At 35.3% G+C, this 14,096-nt stretch overlaps 1 protein-coding gene across 1 annotated transcript in view; it reads right to left on the bottom strand.

Annotated features, from left to right (window-relative positions):
• ZDHHC17 (zDHHC palmitoyltransferase 17) overlaps window positions 1-14,096 on the bottom strand; it is a 66,061-nt gene that overhangs the window by 11,947 nt on the left and 40,018 nt on the right. The window contains exons 8-11 of the mRNA XM_084206840.1: window positions 11,539-11,664; window positions 10,149-10,291; window positions 7,737-7,837; window positions 1,208-1,332 (exon numbers count right to left, since the gene is read on the bottom strand). Coding sequence (XP_084062966.1) covers window positions 1,208-1,332; window positions 7,737-7,837; window positions 10,149-10,291; window positions 11,539-11,664 — 495 coding nt within the window. The remainder of the gene's footprint in view (window positions 1-1,207; window positions 1,333-7,736; window positions 7,838-10,148; window positions 10,292-11,538; window positions 11,665-14,096) is intronic.

Below are 14,096 nucleotides of genomic sequence, written 5' to 3'. Positions count from 1 at the left end.
CAAAGCTAAAGGCTAACTCAGCATTAAATACTTGAAGACAAATTATGAAAATGTTAGGAAGTGCTACACTGCATGAAGGCAACACACATGTCCTACAGTGGTTCATACCCCTGGTAACAGAACATTTTACCGTGTGGTTAAAGGCAATGGAAGAAATCCAAAACATTCACAGCCATATGCATCTGCCTCAAGAAGTTGCATTTTGCAAATCCTGCGCAGTTTAACGAGGCTTTTGGAACCACACTTGCCTACTTAAGCAAGCAGATTAAATAAACTGCATAGTTGTGCAATTTGCTGAATCCAATCCAAAGTGTCATAGTTGACTACTCAATCTAGTCCAGTTGAAGGAAGAGAATTTACTTTGGCAAACTGGCAATAACAGAAATGGAATTTTCAGAGTAAATCCAAATCTGCATATTGACTAAGAACTCAGCTATAGCTTATTGCAGAACACAAAAATTATTTCGTCAACACCATCCTTTTAATGGCTATTATATTTTCATTCCTACATAAGAACATAACTCCAAGTGGTCTGATCTTTATCCATACAGGTCTTTTCACAAATAACCATGAAGTAGAAGCTCAAAGTTCATTTTAGGTGGAATGTCAGCTTCTAGGAAACTTAAACAAAACAAAACGGTTTTGCTGCCTGTATAATTTTGGCATATTCAATGCTCATTTTGGCTGCTGAGAACAATGCACCTAATTTAAAATAAAAATATGAGATGCTAATCATGATACAATGTCTTAGATTTAGATCACCCATATTTTCTCTGACATTTACGCCAAAATAAAAGCCCACCCCAAACTGTCTGGGGTTTTGGCTGTTTTAGCTTCAAAATGTTTGTCAGTCTAATACTTTTAGATACAAAGGTACAGAAAATTAGAGATGCTTAGAAGTCTGGAAAGTTTTCATAAAAGTAACTAACACATTTCCTTTTTCACTTAAATGCTTTTCAAACTTTTAATATTGGAAATTCAAGTTACAATTTTATTTTGCTACTCAAAATGACTAATATGTAATTTTGCACCAGTCAAAACTTGAAATGCATTCCACATGTTAAAAAATAAATCTGGAAGACTTTTCAACATTTTAAACCTTTTTTTATACAACTTACTGAAATGCAATGTACTGAATGGTAAACGAAATACTCTGATCAGCTGGTGGAAGGCTGTTGAAGAACAAGTTCGTGTCTCTTGGCTTTACCTTTTTCTTTTGTTCTTCCGTGGCTTTGATGATTCCCGGATCAGATTTCCAGGATTTTCCAAAATTGTAGAAAAGTGCAACACTATTAGCAAGGAACGGAAGATGTATAAAGAAAAAATTGAGATGTGTTTACAGTCAAGGAATCTCAAGTGTAAAACTGAATTTCCTCTTGAACGTTCTCACTAATAATTCTGAAACAAAATTTACATTTTACTAATACCCTTGAGTCACTGTCTTCAGAATTAACAAAATTCAGCACTGCTGTAAGAACTAGCTTGGTACTCAGCATTTGCCATTGCTTGACCTTCAAAACTTACTTTTAAGAATGGTCTCTTCCATAAGGTATTTCTAAAGCATTTATCATTCTAAAGGATGAATAATGATAGTTCAGTTTTTGTAACTGTTTTTCCTTCTAATTAAATTAAATCCCATGAAATTTATCTTCTCAATAACTATTTCCTGTTTTCAGAATAAACATTTTGGAGCTCTATTTATAAAACAGACATTTGACTGCCTATGTCTTCACTGGGCTGACATTCCTATGATATCACAGACAGGCTGTTTCTGGCCATAGAAGGAATTTTGCTGCAATGGCCACTGTTGCACAGCAATCATGACCCAACACCACTTATCTCCAAGAAAGGTAGTGTCTGAAACCTGGTCCTGTAATAAGGCAATACACATATTTTGCATCATTGAAAGTTATTTTTAACATACTAATATGTCTAATACTTAAAAAACCACAGGATTTATTATTCTCCAGAAGTGTTTATAAAATCACTTACCATAAAGACAGAAAATAGCCATTTGTTTTAAAATACATTTCCTGCATTCAATGTCTTGCCATGTAACATGCTAGTCTTACAGCACTTGACATTTCTTCAGAGAATTAAAACATTTTTAGCAGTGATGTTGAAAAACCAAATACTTCAGATGTTTCTCTTCCACAAAAGGAAACTTATTTATTCTCATAAACCTACAAAAGACCTGACAAAACTGACTGAAGACACCTGCTGTCACTGCCACTTACAACTGCCAGAAGATGCCCTACTTGACAAATCTGTGGTGGCAGAAGCCTCTACAGCATTATCCAAACAAAAAGGACACCTAGTACTCAGGCAGAAAACCCTACATGCCCAAATTATGCTGTATTTTGAGAAACTTAGATACATTCAGATCTAAATAGCTTGCGATGCAAAAGGACCCAGAAATGCAAACAAATTCAGGTAGGCCTCTTTTTGACTGCTGAAATGTTAAGGAAGTCTCATTGTTCATGTGAAGTGTATCACAAATAATTTTTATTTTCCTCCTGTTGGGGCAAGGAGTTGGCTGTGAATTTCTAATAAAAAATATTGGCAAGCTAAATTAAAATTTTAATAATGTATCTTATATAGTAGAATGTTAGTATCAGCTTACTAAAGGCAATTAATCTTTCCAGTAACAAGATGTTTCCTGCAAGTTTGTAACGAGAGAAAAAACACCAGCTATAATATAACCAAAACACTCACAGTTCTATTTTATATATTACAGATAAAAAGCTCTGACTTCAAAATTTACACAATCCAACTTCCTATTTTTTTCTAAAGCTATCTGCTGCCAAGAATAAGCTGGTGCAACTGAACTTCTTAGCTAGAGAGAGGTTACTTTTTTTTTAGAATACTAAAATAATTGCTGGGTTTTTAATAACAGTGAAAACTGGTTTTCCATTAAATGTACCCTAATCAGACAACCATTACAAACAATGAAGGTACAACTGGAACCAATTTTATGACCCATTTCTAAATACCATACGTCATGTCTAGACTTTTAAAGAAGATATGAGAAAAGACTAAGAGGGTTTTTATAATGTTAATGCTTTGGGATTATTTTTCTGCTAACTTAAATTTGGATAACCTGTAACTTAGCAGCAGTCCATTGTCTCAACGGACTCCTTCCCCATTTTGTTCCCTCAAATACAGAGAGAACATAAGAGACACCCCACAGAACCTGTTTTCCCTGTCCTTTTATCATGTGGGGTCAGACAAGTACAATGCTGACAATGTAAATTATGGCAGATAAGGGACTTCTCTGCTGCAGCTTTGAGACTACATGAGAATTTAAGAGTTTTCTTCTCCAGGGTATTTCCAGCATGTGATGTAGGTAAACAACTTCAGGTGTAGGATTCATCTCACCCACTTTAAATCACTCAAAATGCCTTCACAGACATCAGGAAGTAAAAAAAGCCATGTATAATCTACCTTCGGTATCAAGATATTAAATTATGTAAGAGAAGCAGAGCCTTACAAGGGGCTATTTTTTGTCCCTGGCTATGAAAAGTATTTAAACTTCAGTACAGATGCCCACACTAGAGGTATCTAAAATCATACTGAACTCCCTTCTGAAATCTACTTTGAAAGAGATCTTAGCAACTTGGATCACAGACATCTCTCAAAACTCTTCACATGTAAGAAATTCTTGTAGGTTTGCAATAGCTTCAGAGTAGAGTAGGGAACTGGTTCTCTAGGGAGAGTGTCTCATTTTGTGTTAACATCCTCATTTACAGCTACACAATGAAGAAGTACATTACTATATTATTAAAGGCTGCAAAATGCATAATATACCAGGCAGTCACATCTCCTGCCTTACCACCAATTTGCTCCTCTTTTATTCAGTTTCCCCAGTTTTCATTGAGAGACAAAGCAGAAACACCCATAAAACACTTCCTACTTTCAGTCCTGATCAATATTTTTTAATTATTAGAACAAGACGCTGAAAATTATTCTGGAATGAAAAAGGTGATCTCATTAAAAAGAAAATTAAAACCAAACAAGCACCACACAACCCTTAAGTCAGGTAAACATGGGATAAGTTTATTTTTCATTGTGAACTGTAGTCTATTTAAAAGGCCCCAAATACATTCAGCTTCCTGCTATCAGGTATCATATAAGTCTGAGATCAAGCCAAAATGCATCTTATAGACCCAGATGTGCCCTCTCACTAACCAAAAATCCTTTTCTCCTGCACAGAAAAATCTGCAGCCAGTGTAAGGTGTCAGAGATCAAATATATGCTAATAAACCTGCCAATTCACAGAATCACAGCATCACAGAATGGGTCAGAATGGGTCTCTTCCAGGTTGGAAGAGACCACAGTGGGTCATCTGGTCCAGCCTTCCTGCTCAAGCAGAGTCATACCAGAGCACACAGCACAGGATTGTGTCCAGACTGCTCTGGAACACTGAGGAGAGAGTCCAGAACCTCCCTGGGCAATCTGTTCCTGTGCATGCTCATCACCTTTACAGTAAAGAAGCTCCTTTTCATAATCAGGTGGAACTTCTTGTGCATCAGTTTCTGCCCGTTGCCCCTTGTCCTACTGCTTAGCACAATTAGGAAGAGCCTGGAAACATCCTCTGACACACTCTCTGCAGATTTTTATAGACATTGATGAAGTTCCCTCTCAGTCATCTCTGTTTGAGTCTCAACAGGCCCAACTCCTTCAGCCTTTCCTTATAAGAAAGATGCTCCAAATTCCCAATTCATAACAGCTGTACATCTGGATCTGAGAGTCCAGGCAGGTAACAGCAGCCAGCTACATGAGAAGCCTCATTTGACTAGACATTTATTAGAAAAAATCAGTTTGTAATTAACTGAAGCTCTACAAAAGCCCCTCTATCACCATTTCTATCTGACATAAAAGAATTCCTTAGCTTAATTCAGTTAGCCTATCTCCTCCACACTGGTTTTTTTTTAACTCTTTTTTTTAACTTTAGAAAAAAGTATTTAGACATGGGAACAGAAGCTCTGGACAGCTGGGCCCAGAGTTTGGATTTTTGGGGGGGTCTTTGGTTCCTGCAGAAAAATGGCTGCTGACTTCTTTTTTTTTCGGCATGAAGACTTTTTGCTCTTCTCCTGAAACTAATTTTGGTAATAAAAATTTTTTTAACTGCTCAATTGTACCAATTAGCTTGTTATTACAGTTTTTTAAATCCTATAAAATTGTATCAGCTTTGCAAAAGAATGAAAATCATCATGAATTCTCTTTCACCCAGTTTTAAAATGATCACTAATTGAAAATGTGTGCAATGTTTACTTCCTTTAGCCTAGACCCCAGCAACCGGTGAAGTATATTTGAAATAAGATAATCAATACAGTATTAGTCAATGATAAATTATTTTAAAAAACACAAATTACCTTATATAATCCCAAAATCTCAGCATTGCAGAAAGGATGCTATAGCCATAAAAGCTTGCTTAATTAAAACTGCACACTCCCATTTGCACCAAATACAGACAGAAGAAAAAAAATACTGTGAATATTTGGGTTACAGTAAACTCTGACATTTTAGAAAAACAGAGCAGTGTAAGAACCTTTTGACATAACGAGCAGTATTTGTTCAGCTGGAACTGAAAAGACCGCATGAACAACTGAGGCATAATCTTGGCAGGACATTTACAGGACACAAGAGAACGTTATACCTATAAATACTAATGAAAAAGAACAAAATGCAAAATTCTAGTATCACATTATTAAAAGTGTAATTTTAAATAAGTTTTTTCTTTTAAAAATAAAACTAAATTAAAACGTAGTGACTTAATGTGTAGGATTTTTGAGGGCATTTTCACTCCTATCTGCAAACACTAGAAAACTAGAGTACACTAATGGGGCAAGACGTAAGTATCCTTTGTTACAAGCAAAATATAGTTACAGGGATGCAGCAAAACAGTGGCAGGGAGGCACAGGACCATAAACTCATATATAGACTCAAAAATACACAGATCATATTCCTCATTCCCTGCAAGATAAGATTTCTGCTTTATCAAATACACCAGACTCAGAAGCTGCTGAGAAAAATCCAATAGAATTGAAACATTTACAAAAAGTTCAGTACATTTTTAATACTGGCTCTTTGAAAGACACATGATTAAACCTTACAATTTAGAGATCTATTTTTCATGTGACCACATTGAAATTCAAGAAAATGCACTGCAAATCCTTGGCTTTATTTTTCTTTATGATACATTGCAACAACTGACCTTTTCTGTCCCGTTAGGATTAAACACACAAGAGTTGATGATCTTTAAATACCTAAATATTAAAGTTGCACTTGCAGCAATTAATATTTTTATGTTATTTATAATATAAAGTTCCAGTAAGGCAATTCCTGATAGTTGTTTAAGGTTATAAATTCTCTTCCCTAGGCAAAAGACAGTCAGAAATTGTGAAAACTACTAGGACAGGTTTTGAATACTACAAAGTGTAAAGCAGCACTCTAGTCTGCTGTAAGCAATCATACAAAGCTGTAAAAATACAGGAATTCTTTATCCAACCCTAATGCTATGCCTCATGTTATAAAAATAGAGGAGGCATGCAATTTCTTTTTTGCAATAAAACTACAGGTCTATTTTCCAGAAGAAGAATGAATTTGGAATCTTATTACAAAGACTTCCAATTAAAAATCACCAATTAAAGGAAGATGGCCTCAAGCACTTGGTCTCTAAAACTGCTTGTCAGAGAACTGTGTCAACTCTAATGAAAGTAATTAGTAACTGATGGTCTTAGACCACTACGTCTCTGTACAAAAAGATTGTTGCAAAGGCTGTGAGACACCAGCTTGGGACAGAAGTAGGACAGTATTTTATTGACATTCTGAAGTCAGGTTTTATTAGGGTAATTGCCTATATTTCTAGTGAACAATTAGGATTATTCTATGCACAAAAAAAAAAAAAGCCAAACTTCAAGCTATTTAATCAAAATGAATAACAGAAATAAAAATCTAAGAAAGTTGATAGATATATGAATGAAATATGAGCTTCAGGATAAAAACCTCACAATTACAACCATAAGAACTATATTAAACATCGAATCTCTACTTTATTTTCTTTGTTACTGAAATTACAGTACCCAAGAAAGCTGTTTAAAAGTTTGAATCTATTTCCTTACCATGGAAAACTAACATTCCCCACCGAACTCTGACTCAATTTCTACCTCCATGAGTAAGGGAAATTCATATCAAGACAGACAATCAAAACCACAAAAATATGGCAATATGCTGAATCTCTATAATCTAGTATTGTTAATACACATATTTTCAAAATAACTGAAAATATAGTTATCAAATGCATCTAAAGTTTGCACAGAATGGAATTCCCAAAATCTTTAGGCAGCTCTAACTGTGAAACCAATTCCACAGGAATTGATACAGACCATGAACCAGCCTACTGTTTTCAGAATAATGTCTAAAAAATGTAGTCAATTACATTGTGTCCCCTTACAGCCAGAGAATATTTTAGAATTGCTAACATTTCCTTCACAGAGGAAGTTGGTAAAGGAAATTCAGCAGAGTACTGTAAGTAAGTTTTGAGGAAAATCTTTTACTTACCAAATAGCATGCACATTTTTAAAGCGATAAAATAATTAACATTAATATAGAGAGCAATGTATTCCCTTTTATAAATTATTATTAGTGTACTTAGTGCTATATGTAGGATATAGCTGTGTAATTCCTCATATTATGAACATGAAAAAAATAATACTGTACACAAAAAAGGATATCATTCCAAAACCAGAAGAACCACGTCACGTACATCCAGAATTTTGTTGCCAAATATATTCCAAGAGGCAGTGCACTGTGCATGGAGTGATCAAAGAATGACCTGTAATGCAGGAACAATGTCACACAGTAAATTTTGAATTAAAAAATGTACATCCTGAACTACTGCTTCAGGGAAACGCTTCCTCTTAAAATATGTATTAGATGGGATTTTGCAAAATATGCCATACATACATTCTCCTCACTTTTCTGTTCAAAGTTCACGAGAAATTCTTTTTTTCAACCTGCCAAGACAGGCAGAATGAGTAAATTCTGATGCTAAAAGTACACAGTGCAAGAAGTCAGGAACCTGTGAGATTCTTAGCAACATGGACAGTGGTTGCAAACTATATTAAGTTTTGAGATTCCAGTGCCAAAGACATTTTGGAAACCCATACAACGAAAGCTGCACATTAAAATTATGTCATTAAGAAAAAAAGCTTAAGAGACTTCGGTGTTATCAGCCTATATACTTGAACTACTTCAGATAATTCAATATTTTGCTTCTGCTACAGTTGCCAATATAAAGTTGAAAAAAAGTCCAGACTAATTATCTATATATCACTATATTTGCCAAGTTCTAAGATAAAATACTGCTACATTAATTAAAATAAAATTAAGCCATCAGAACAATTTTCACTTTCTTACACTTTTGCATTTTAAAGACTCTTCTGAATAAAGTTGCATACAATGAGACAAACTAGGTGAATAACGAGGCTACTCCATATTCAAGAAGAAATTGCTACAAAACCTATGGAAAACAACACTCTAAACAACTAACCTCCCTGAAATAGAATTACTGCATCATCTGCCTAAGCATCCTGATATTGATGCATTTTGCTTTTTGTGCTGGTGATTCCCTCAGGGTTGCCACAGACAAATGTGTGCAGCGAGTAGTTTCCATTTCACTTCTTTACTCCCTTAGAGTAACTCTCTCTTCTCTAGTGGAAGTTCCTTAGGTCTTTGGAGAAAACCCTGAAAGGAACATGAGCTCATTCCATGAATAATAAGTGAATATACATTTGGACACACAGTAGTTACTCTGCACTAATCTTTCTTTCTTTCTTTCTTTCAGTGACTTTTGTGCATTTTTGTGTGCGTGAAAGTAGGGAGAAAAACACAGCTAAGCAGATTAACTAAAATAATTCTATAGGGAAAGAAAACACTATTAGAATAACAGCACAAGTTTAATTCAAACCTGAGTTTTGTGTAAAACATTTTAAAAATTATTTATACTAAATATTAAGCAAAAGATAAGAGAAAATAAAAATGTTAATCTTGAGCTCATGTCAGTTAGGCCTAAAATATAAAACTTGACAAAACACAGATCTTGAGAGATTGGAAGAAATCTTGTCCTTCCTTTCTGTAAGAGGCCCAGTTGAGAATTTGACAAATGAGAAATACGGTTTTTTTGTGGGAAGAGGCCAGCAAATTGCAAAGCCTCAGAGATGACAAAAAGACCAAACGGATCATCTCCAAGATCTTGCTAATGCTGAATAACCTTCCACTTCCCTCCCAGTCTACTAAGTACACTAAAATCTGAACTTGGTGTAAGGAGCAGATATATTTTCCTCTTTGTACAGAAAGAAAAGAGAAGCAAATGGTTCTAAAGAAACATGACATCCAACCCCAGAAAAGCAGAAGGCTCCTATGCATGGGGATACAAGTACTCCTATCTTGGCAGCACGTGATAATGAAAAGAAAAGGAGAGATGATGTAGTCTACAGCTCTTGAAAATCCATTGGAGTATAACTACACACACACGTGTGTGTGTGTGTGTGTTTGTATTTATAGGTACATTTACAGACATTTAAAGTAATCATAAATACAACTAAAAGTCTTTATGATCGGGTAACAAGATGTACAAAAAACAACTAGAAAGTGGCCTTTTTCTTTAGTCACTTATTTCTACAACAACAAAAGCTTCTAAATCTGATTCTGACTTAATTTCTCTCTATAAATCTTTTTAGATGCCTTTGTGCATTTAAATTACTGAGAGAAAACAGTTTTAATACTACACTTGCACATTACTTTATAAAAATTTCATTACTGGATAGAAACTTTTCCATAGCCTGCTTTCTGCAATATTCATGCTGATAACTCGTTGTAGACAGACATTCAGCACCCTCCTCTGGATAATGACTGAATTTCTGTTCTGCTGTTAGCTTCTGTTAGCTCAGCAGTATTCACCCAGGGTAATTCCAAGTTTCACAAGACAATGGAGCATTACAGGAGCTATAGTTGCACAAGATCTTTTGCAGAAATAAAGACCAATTCCAACAAATGGAAATTTAAGATTATCTATCCAAGAAAGATGCCAGCAAAATACTTCTCACGTGCACACTAAACAGACAGTGTCCCAGTGAAACACTTACTTTGAAAGAAACTGTACCATAGCCCAAACGCCACCATACATCAGCCCTTTAATGAGCCAAGAATCAATGTCGAGGTCTGCTATAAACCCAACCAGCCAAATAACTAGGAAAGGAGTTCCCAGCATCACCTTCTGACGGAATTCCTATATAGAAACAAACACCAGTAAGTAACTCTGCTTTCAGGAACAGATTGTATAATAAAGAGGACAGTCATGAAAACTTAAATTTTCAGTAAGCTTGACAGTGGGGGACAAATCTTCAGAAATTTTTCTCATTTCTTGTCTTTACACACCTCCAATGAATTTGCAAGGAAAATAAACCTTCCTAAAATTGTATTACAAATCAATAACTTTGTTTTAGAACTGTCCTCTAGAGACTTTGCTGCTAATCCAGAATCAAGGCAATAGTAGCTCTTTTCAACAAATCCATAAGTGTATGAACTGACACATAGCATATGACAACGTCAGTAAATTTTTATTACTCATGTAACTGCAGTTTTTAAGCCATACTGAAGCATCTATTAATAAAAATAGGACCTCTTCTGTCTTGCACTGCGTGGATACAACTCCTGATGAGAGCACTGAACTCTTTACAAATAATTAAAGTACAGTGACAATGAAATGCACAAACCACTTCAGGTCAATAATCACAGCATTGTTACAGTACCACAGGGTTAAAGCCCAGACTGCCAGCAGTACTTTGAGCATCTTGATGCAATGTATCTTTATTAAAAAAAATTAAATCAGTGGTAGGTAGCAACACTTAATATCCAGCAAAACACACTGCCAGAGTGTTGATGGATACTAAGAAGAAAACATTAACTCTTTTTAAATTATCAAACAATAAGTAGGACGACAGTTCTTCATGATAGAGCAGTATGTTAACCCTTACACCCTCATTTATGGCCTCTTCCTATCTGCAGTATTAAACAGTACTCTGAGAAGCAAAAGTTCTCCACATTAGAGATTCATGTATTACTTTATAGTGCTAAGACTGACTGCTTCTTTCATTCAACACAATAACAGTAAACAATACATAACTAGAGAGGAGATCAGAGTTCAGGATACCTAAAATGCTTCTTTCCTCAGCTACCTGAGAGTCAGGTTTGGAACCCAAACAATACATGACCACATAATACTTTCCTAACACTTTCTTTTAGCTAGCACAAAAACTAAAAGTAAGTGTATAGAAGCTTAGGGTTTTATTTCCTCCTGCCCTAAAAAACGCACTTTGTTCCTTTTGCAATCACTTTAGTCATAATAAGAAGACATTCCTTAAAGCTGAAATGTGGGGAAACCACAATCTTGAACTTCTTTTAAACAAACACACAAGTCCCCAAACCAAGAGCAGCCATAAGAATGATTTACACAAGTGTTATGCTACTACTTACCTTATCTGCTTTTAGTTTTCTCAGAAAGGATGGACTATCATACCCCTTTGCCTGTCTTGCTTCTTGTAGATGATTGATCATCCAAACGTTCTTCCTTTGTTTTGCAAGATCAAGAGGTGATTCTCCCTGTCAAGAGTATAAATGTGGGAAACATCCAATTTAAAATAAAATGCATTTGGAGCACTTTTGAAACAGAAGATTGGCTGTTAAAACTAACACATTTTAAAACAGTTTAGCTGCATTCTGGCATACTTTTTGCACTGCAGCTTACTTGACACCAAACATCATTCATTCCTTTTGCTTTTTCACTCTCCCATAACTATACAAGTGTGCACAAGTAGCATATTAAATGTATGATTCTGACGAGATGTATGTCCTGACAGTAATAATTGTTGCCTTTAGCAGAGAACCAATCTATGTTCCACTATTCTACACACAGTCTACTAGTCTGTAAATGAAGAACTGTGCTTCCCCCTCAGCTATTGACAGGCAGCAGAAATCAAGCAAAGAATAAAAACTCGTGACCCACTGGATCATGGAAACTCTCCCAAGTCTAAAGCCGGACTTCTTCGTTAATTCTCTGCCTTTTGGCAGACTGAAGTTACTAGTATTATGGAATGCTTCTATGATTTTTTTTTTTTTCACCAGCCTAATGTTCTGAGGTTCACTTCAGTTACAGAAGTCCTAGAAAGAAAACATGAAATAAAAAACTGAATGCTCATGTCCAACTTAATTTCAAAATTTTCAGCTTTTACTCTGCGCTTGTGTTTCATGTATATTGGGTGCTAAGCCAGCAATGGCTCATGTTTCTATTTCTGCAATTTCAGAAAGGACTAAGAGATGAAGCAAAAGAGAAACACAGAGTGAAAGATACCAGGGACCAAAGGTACCTACCAAACTGATTTGATTTTATTACTTTTTAAACACTTAGGAAGAGAGATAAATGAAAAAGTTATTGACTTGGTCTAAAATTATAGAGGAGGCAAGAGACAACCAATTGCAGGTACCTCCAGCTTCAGTTTTGCATTTGACTCTTCCTCTCTTCTACTGGAGTTAACTCCCCTCCTAAACAAATCATTCATGGAGGCTTGAAAAATGGCTGAATCCTCCATCGCTCGGCCCCCTCCTAAAAAAAAAGTGAGACAGGTACTAGAAACTGAAACTACCCAGAAAGGGCAATAATTACTATAGACAGAAGTGATTTCAAAGATTAAAAACTGCAGTTAGCTACCTATGTCCCATAGAAAGACAATGGGAACTGAGCACTTAACTGTCATCACTGCTTTTGAAATCTTGCTCCAAATCTTTAAGAAAGTAAATAGCATAGAATACAAATTATGAAGTGAAGATTTTTGCTACTTAACAGGACCTTTTAACCTTCTGTGTGAGAAGGTTAACTAGAAAAATCAGTTAAAAAAGAATAACCTTCTGACTTGGCTTCAAAGTTATTTAGCCAGATGTTTAAAAAAACAGATTAAATTAACTCAATTCTCAACAGAAATGCCTGAAATCAAACTATTGGTGCCTGTTTCATCACAGGTTTAATAGCACCTTGAATTGCTAATATCTAGGAAACTCCAGAGATGCTGCTATTTTAGTATCACCTTATATATCCAGACTGTAAAGATTACCTGTGGACAAGCAATCCCCTCTGGGAGTTGATCTCCCAAGTAAATCCTGAAGTTGTCTTGGGGTCCAGCTGAGCATCCCTTCCACTAGAGGGCCATGAGACACCTAGGAACTGCCTAGATAAAAAAATTGAGGGAGCTTTAAAGAAGTCTTTGACTATGTCTCTCAACATCTGGCCATTTTAATATTCTCCTTGTCTTTAGAGGAGTAGTTGATGGCTGACTTCCTTAAAAATTTAAAAAAAAAAAAAGTATCGGGGAGCTTAATCTAGTAACACAAAATTGTCAGCAAGCAATAAGGCTTCAGCAATACATATTTAGAGTATTTAGATTAAAAAAATAATCTGAAGAGTCAGTACGATAGGGAACTGTACATGCAGACTTCCATGGACAAGCCTAAGATACACTGCATAATCAAGAAACTACATTTAAAGTTCAATAAATGATTCACTTATAGATTTAAAAAAAAGAAAATCTTTCTTGGACCGTAAGAATTTTTTTAGGTGTCTATATCTCTCTACTTAAAAAAGGAGTTTCTGCTCATACTTAAATAAAATTTACTAGTTTTCCCCAAGTCCCCAGTGACAACCTGGCTCCCTGGGAAATCCTATTCTTGTCTGCCCAACCTGTCTACTGGTCTGGCAAGAAAATTTCCTTAAGAAAAAAATCAACCAAACAAAAAAAACACTCTTTGATTACTGAAATACAGCTTCCAACTCTAATATTAATCTGGTTCTCAAAAATGAAAGAAGTATCTTACTACCAAACGGTAAATATTAATTTCTTGAACAGCATAATAAAAAGAGGGTCAATAACAAAACAGGACTAACTCACTGCTTGTATCAAGCTTTGCTCTAGGATAGGAGTGCTATTGCTCAAACACTTCACAAACTGTCATGCAAAGTGAAGAACACCTTACTGAGATGACTG

The sequence above is a fragment of the Fringilla coelebs genome, assembly GCF_963513975.1.
Source record: "Fringilla coelebs genome assembly, chromosome: 5".
NCBI lineage: Eukaryota > Metazoa > Chordata > Aves > Passeriformes > Fringillidae > Fringilla > Fringilla coelebs.
Note: the sequence above shows the minus strand (reverse complement) of the source record. Positions and strands in the feature narration are given on the sequence as shown.